Below are 7,332 nucleotides of genomic sequence, written 5' to 3'. Positions count from 1 at the left end.
TGAATGTTTATTTATTTTAGGCAAAGAAAGATCAATGCAGTGAAAATAGAATCACAATGAGTTACACTCCAGTAATTAACATTGAGTAAAATGCAATTATGTTCAGTCTGTGTACTTTTACTTTGAGGTAAAACACAATTATGCTGAGTGATCGTACAAATAAAATGAGACAAAGTACAATTTCACTGAGAAACGTTGCAATTACCTTAATTTAAAATACAGCAGTTACAGAAAGTGACAATCAGTACACTAAATCAAAGTACAATTTAATGGACTAACTACGTAACTAGACCAAGACAAACTACAATAAACAGTTAGTCAGAATACCTTTGTCATGCTAACATCGTAAAAATGAAACCCAATTATATTGAGTCAGAATACATTGAGCACACGTACATTAACTTCAAAGAACAGAGTAGAGTCATTGTTTTCCTCTTATAAACCGTCTGCTACAAAGTGATTTGTTGATTAAGTTAAGAAGAATAAAAATGTACTCATGTTGAGTTTCACGACGATTCATGTTGGGATTAGATGACACAAATTCAGGCTGATTTTCAAGCAATTTGGTCGTGACAGTTTACAGTTTCTGACCCCACTCACACGAGTAGATGGACATTTTACCACAGGATATACCACTACCAAAAGTAGGAGGGGTTAAGCAGTTTACACACCGCCTTCACTACAACAGAAACCCGGAGACCAGAGCCTCTGTGTCGGACACGGTAAACAACGAGCCGCTGATGTGTTTTAAGTCCACAGCTGGTGCCGCTAAAAACTGGCACCAAAACAGGCATCACGTCACCAGCTCAACTTTTATTTTGTAGTAACAATTAACAAAGATGGTTCAGGGAAATGTATTGGAGTAAAAGTACACATTTTACTTCAGAGAGAAGCGGTCGGCAACATAAAAATAATATATAATATATAATATACCGTGTGGCGATATTGTCTCAACTACATATCTCTTTCAAAAATATACCGGTATAACTCTTATTACCGGTATATTGTTCCAGCGGTATATGGACGTGAGTCTGTGACTCGTCATATGAGGAAGCAACGCCGTACGCACATGCGTGAATGGTTTGACCCCTCTCACTTGACGTCCTGTGGTAAAATGACACGACTAACCCCGACGAGGGCTGAAGAGTGACGCTAGTATTTCCGTCGCCTGCAACACCTTTGGTTGCTGTACGAGGTGGGGGCTGCTTCCTCCTTTACCTGGACGTGAACACTGGCCTGTTTCTCTAAACTTAGTTTGAAGGCCAGTCGCATGTACTCGGCTGACATGGCCACAGGGACGACGATATGTGACACAGTCGTGCTTTCACCTGCACTGCGTTGCTTGTTCAACTGGACTTGCAGGTTGTAACAACGCTGATTATTCATTTTACACAGTCCCTGGTTATCAATGCGGAAATTAGCCGAACGAATCAAGTTGGACCTGGATTGGTCATTCAATCTCTGATTGTCCCACTTGTTAATTAAGTCTAGTGCTTCATTGCATAACTTTTTGTTGACGCTGGCAATGTTATTTCGTTCCCTATTTTCAAGGAAGTAGGTCACTCTCCTCTTGCCGTCATCATCATCATCATCATCATCCCTCCTGGTACAGAGCACACTTGGATTATTGGTTTGCCGTTTTCTACGGAATGAGTCGGTGTAGCTGCACTCTCCGGGACTGATAATTCCGCAATAATCCCAGTCGTCGTGGTATGAAGTGTAGCACCAGCTATAGCTGTAGCTATGGGTTCCACAGCTGTGACCCTGGCGGCAAGACTCACCTCTGTAGGTGTAGTCTGGTAGAGGTGAGCAGTAATCCCAGCTATTCTCAGTGTGACACCAGAAGTAATCTCCCGATTCATGATACTGGCAGTCGTCAATGCACTTTTGCATATACCTGGTATTATGGGTCAGTGCTTTTGGCTTCACTGGCGCACATGTGTTCCAACGTCCTGTGGACAATTTGCACGAATAACCAACCGAATACTGAGCACAGGTGTTTTGACACTTGTTGCCTTTGTAGTCAATGTTCTCTCCTGGGGAGCAGTAGCCCCATCCATCTTGGGTGTAGCACCAGTAGTAGGAGTAACCATGCGTATCACAGCGGCCAGAACACGGCACATCAAAGCTGGAGACTAAATGATTTGCCGGACATTCATCAAAGCATTGATTCAGTTGAAAGAAAGATGCTGTGGTGGTGGTTGTCCACAAAGAGAAGTAGACGACGAAAGTGAGCAACAGGGACGAGGATCTTCTTTGATCGGCCATTTCAGCTCAGTGCTGTAGAAACGGGAGAAGAAGCTCTTTAACATCACAGCTCATATTAATGACAGTGAAGGTGCAAAAATGGGTGATTTTAAATACGTGGGGTCAAACTTTTAAAGCAACGCACAGTGAACAAGAGAGTTGAAGAAACCTTCGATGTGTCGAGTACGATAAACGCGATCGGACGAGTTCGCTCATTTGCAAATTCATCTTCCACCCAAGTTACCGGAAGTTCGCTGGAACTCAATTTTGCCTCTGTTTTCACCTTAGGGGGCGCTGTAGAGACCTTGGACAGCGCACGGGTTCGGGAACTATGCCAATCTCGCATTTTCCCAAGACTTGTCCTCCATGCAAAGTTTCAAGAGTTTTTTTGCACGTTAATAATAATTTGAAGGATAACGATAGGAGCCGTTTAAGCCCGTGGCAATCGTGGCTCACTGTAGTTATATTATTATTAGGTCATATATTAGCCATTAGGTCACATGACCTGGAAGCTATTGAGCTAAAATGCTAACATTTACATGAAAACAATACCCAATCGGTAGGTTTGCACACTTTACTTCGCTAATCGCTTAGTTTAGTTAGTATGGTAGTAGTTTAGTTAGTATGGTAGTAGCTTAGTTAGTATGGTAGTAGTTTAGTTAGTATGGTAGTAGCTTAGTTAGTATGGTAGTAGTTTAGTTAGTATGGTAGTAGCTGGTACCTAGTGGTTAGTATGGTGGTGAAGTTAGTATGGTAGTAGCTTAGTTAGTATGGTAGTAGCTTAATTAGTATGGTAGTAGCTTAGTTAGTATGGTAGTAGCTTAGTTAGTATGGTAGTAGCTTAGTTAGTATGCTCAAACTTGGCGACTGGTTGGGTGCTGCTCCGTGCTGCGTGTGCACGCTGCGGTGGTAAGTGTCTCTCTCTCGCTGGTCGTTGGTTGATGCTAGTGGGTGGCTAACGCTAGTGTGGTCGCAGGTGTAGGGTGACCATATTTTCATTTGGGAAAACCAGGACACCTTGTCGGGGGGGTTGAAGGTGGGGCGGCCGGGGGTGGGGCTGGGGGGTGGGCGGTCATGTGGAGGATGCTGCTGCTTTAATAGTATTTTATTATTATTCAATTATACCGGTATATTATATTATATAGATAGAACAAGATATTTAGTTGGTTTATTAAAAATGCTTTTCAGTAAAAGTCAATAACAATAACTCCAATAACAAATGATAATTTTATTCAAAATGCTTGAGTCAAGTTGACTCAAGCATTTTGAATAAATACATTTAAACACACTAAAAGACAGTCTTTTAGTGCTTTGAGCGCCACTTCTACAGAATGCGGTGCCAGTACACTATCAACAATAGCCTCGGTCTTAGTTCGGGCACAACTTAACTTTTTAGCAGTGTCTGAATCGGGGAGGGTCTTTTTGAGTGGTAACCCTAGCGAGCACTTGCGCTTCGGCATGTTGCTTGCGTATGACTGACAGTCACGTTGTCTACGTTCTGATTAATAGGGCTGACAGCATAGGGGCGGGGATTAGGCTACGTCGCACGCAGCGCCGTGGGCAGTGCCCTAGTGCATGTAAATGTAATGGTCCAAAGAAGGTAATTTTAAAAACCAGGACATTTCCTCACTTTCTAAAAATAACCCGGGACACCCGGGACAGGACGTGAAATACGAACATGTCCCGGGAAATACGGACGTATGGTCACCCTAGCCTGGAGCCCTCTTCCTTTTCCTCCTCTCGTGAGTGTCTGTTAATACTACAAGAAGATACGTCCGTATATTGTGAAATGGAACCAACTTAATTGTAACGTACGTAGCGGTTGTTAATAATGTTCTTTTGATTAGGTGATCTTAACCACCTGACGGCCGCTGCTGCTTTGCAGCCACTGAGTTTCGGTTCGGGCTCGTGCGGCGTTATTCGGTGGCCATCGGAAACAGCCGACGGGTTTTCGTCACTGAGCGTGTCTGCCACGTGTGCCTGGTGATTATTGTGGTGTTTTTCTTTGGTGGATCCCTCCCCTGCCCGAGCCTTCGTCCACTCACCTTGGCCTTAGCCCTGTTTAGGTTCTTTTTCCCCCATTTTTGTTGGTATGAATGAGTTTTATGGAAGTTTTTAGAATCATTGTTTAATAAAAGAAACATATGTTAACTTGGAACCACATCTCTTGCCCCTCAGTAACCCGAACTGTGTGCCTTTTACAATTTATCTAGTAATTCCCTGGGTGAAATTCCCTGGGTGGCGTTGTCGAGCTTCTAATAGTTTCTTAACCTATCGCCTACCCGCGCCACACTAGCAAGTTTGGTTCAGATCAGACCTGGATTGGCAAAGTTGTAACAGTTTTTTTTTTTTTAGTATTTTCTACCACCACCAGGAGGCGCTGTTTTCAAATTGTATTATTTTCAGCAACATAGTCGTCTTCAGCAACTACCCATCATCAATCAAAGGAAGTTTGGTTGGGATGGGACCTTCTATCGCAAAGTTCTAAGAGTTTCGTTGCCTTTGGCGAAACATTGAAATTTTCACCAACTTTGCCGTCCCCTTTCTTGTACACCATGATACTTGAAAATATTTTTTAGATCCTCAACTTGTCCACAGTGACCTCACCAAGTTTGAAGGTGATCGCACAAAAGCTCTATGACAAGTTCGTTCACATACCATTGGTGCGAAATGGCCAAAATCTGCAAAAAATTAACTTTCAATCCAAGATGGCGGCTTTCCTGTTCGTTTTAGAGCTTAGGCTACGCTGACTTTTTTGACCGTCCCGACCTAAGGAACGCGTGAGTACCAAGTTTAGTGCATGTACATTAAACGTGCTCCTCAGGAGGACAAGTTTTAGGGGTTATAAGAGTTTTGCCTTTTGTTGTGAAAAATATGAATCAACGCCAAATTTGGCGCCCCCTATCTCAAAAACCATCCGACATTTTGAAAAACTTTTAATAACTTTAGATCCTCAACTTGTCCACAGTGACCTCACCAAGTTTAAAGGTGATAACACAAAAGCTCTAGGACAAGTTCATTCAAATACCAGGCGTCATAGTGTCTGCTGTCACCAGGGGGCGCTGTTTTTGAAAGTGAATATTTTCATATAGGCGTCTTTAGGGCCGGACTATCATCAATCCCAGCAAGTTTGGTTCAGATTGGACTCGGATTCGCAAAGTTTTAGCAGTTTGTTTTTTTATCTGAATTTGCATTGTTGCCATGGCAACACCGTTGAACGATTTGTTATCATATACAGCACGCATCATCTACCATGTGTTTTGAATGTTTTCACAAATTTTGAGTTTAATACGATGAACTCTGTAAAAGTTATTACCGAAATCATGAATTTTTTGTATTTTCTGTTACCACAAGGAGGCGCTGTGCTCAAAATCTACGTTTTTTTCACAGACTTCTTCAGCCATGGTCCATCATCAACCCTAGCACATTTGGTTGGGGTGGGACCTTCTATCGCAAAGTTATAAGAGTTTTGTTGCCTGTGGCGAAAAATTTTAATTTTCACCAACTTTGCCGGCCCCTATCTTGAAAACCACGATACTTATTAGAAACCTTTTGATATCTTTCGGTCTTCAACTTGTCCACAGTGACCTCACCAAGTTAGAAGTTGATTCCATGAAAGCTCTATGACAAGTTCGTTCACATACCAGTGGTGCAAAATGGCCGAAATCGGCAAAAAATTTACTTTCAATCCAAGATGGCGGCTTTCCTGTTCGTTTTAGAGCTTCGGCTATGCTGACTTTTTTGACCGCCCCGACCTAAGGAACGCGTGTACCAAGTTTAGTGCATGTACATTAAACGTGCTCCTCAGGCCCACAAGTTTTAGGGGGTGGAGCAGTTATTTGCCCCGCCAACTTTGATTTTTTAACACACATTTCCCGAAACATCAATAAACTTAATTTTACACAAGGTCTGATGCACTTGCAAAAATTGTTGAGTTTTGGGGCATGTTCAGGGCCTCTAAAACGGGATTTACTTTGGTGAAGAGGAAACGGAAGAATAATCCTTACGGTTTCAATAGGCTAAAAATGTAGAATAAAAGAAAATTCTAAAACAATTTCTAGATAAAAAGGAAAATGAAAAGATTCACTACATAAATGTATATATTTGCAGGTGTTTACATTCTTTTAAATTTAAGATATAAAGCCTATATTGTTTAAAAAAGGTCTTAATATACCAGACACGTGTATGTATGTGTTTATTGTATTACATGTTTGCATCTAATCATTATATAAGTTTGTATGTTTAACTCTGAGAGTTAAAAAAAACTCCATGAAACTCCAAAAAAGGGTGATGTTGCCTAAATGACGAGTTAATGATTAATAATGAACTCATGATTAGGTAATCATGAGTCCTAGTCCTTATTTAACCTTTTTGTGTATCTCACTGCACTGTGCAACTAAGCCAAATATTCGTTTCACTTTGTGACCACATTTTTAAACGACACTTTATAAATGAAACAATCAAAAATCAAAATACACAACTTGCAAATAAAATATCGATGTAATCATTGAAAATCATTGTATTTTACGCGACTATTATACGGCTTTGAAAAGTGACTCATCATGAAGCCTCGTTCAAGTGGATTATTTCATTAATGTATGTTTTTTTTGCAATTTTGTATTTTAAGTAACAATATTTAAAAAAACAACAAAAAACAACCTTACATCGTCTCTCGAGTCCTGACGTGGATTATTCGACTGACGGCGATTCTCTAAATATATGTGCGATGACGTTTGAGCCAAAACCTCACTCGAAGCGTTTTGGGAGTCTTTGACCTGAAGGCGTCACAAACAGAGTCCACAGTCCTTTTATTCAACTTTCAGCTTCAGGTCAAAGTGATTGTCAGCACACGTGAACTCATTCCATATAAAGTAAAGACATTGTTCATATGGAATTTAAAAACAAATATGGTGTATCAACACATATCTGATGTAAAAGAAACATATTTAACAGACGTAGAACTAATAGTAGTAGAATTTAGTGACTTAGTTTATTAGTTTTGTGATCATCGGTTTTGGTGGAGCCTCTCGTAAATATTTCATGTAATACTGGAGTAAATGTGACGTGTTTCAGACTGAGAGACAA

The 7,332-nt window shown here is 40.9% G+C and overlaps 1 protein-coding gene across 2 annotated transcripts; it reads right to left on the bottom strand.

Moving 5' to 3' along the window:
- LOC122761818 lies at nucleotides 1-6,978 on the bottom strand. 2 transcript variants are annotated; one of them, XM_044017063.1, is made up of 2 exons: nucleotides 6,907-6,978; nucleotides 1-2,280 (listed from the first exon to the last, which is right to left on the bottom strand). In XM_044017063.1, the coding sequence occupies exon 2, from the start codon at nucleotides 2,266-2,268 to the stop codon at nucleotides 1,153-1,155; it is 1,116 nt and encodes a 371-aa protein (XP_043872998.1). In that variant the 5' UTR covers nucleotides 2,269-2,280; nucleotides 6,907-6,978; the 3' UTR covers nucleotides 1-1,152. The 2 variants fall into 2 exon arrangements, with proteins under 2 accessions (XP_043872998.1, XP_043872997.1); XM_044017062.1 differs by having other exon boundaries at nucleotides 6,912-6,978.
- Nucleotides 6,979-7,332: the final 354 nt, after the last annotated feature.

This window comes from Solea senegalensis, unplaced genomic scaffold (assembly GCF_019176455.1).
Source record: "Solea senegalensis isolate Sse05_10M unplaced genomic scaffold, IFAPA_SoseM_1 scf7180000015033, whole genome shotgun sequence".
Classification (NCBI taxonomy): domain Eukaryota; kingdom Metazoa; phylum Chordata; class Actinopteri; order Pleuronectiformes; family Soleidae; genus Solea; species Solea senegalensis.
This window is presented reverse-complemented; position numbering and strand designations above follow the sequence as displayed.

What these genes read in the sequence shown, in the direction of transcription:
- LOC122761818 (XM_044017063.1), bottom strand. Translation starts at nt 2,268, where the DNA reads ATGGCCGATCAAAGAAGATCCTCGTCCCTGTTGCTCACTTTCGTCGTC.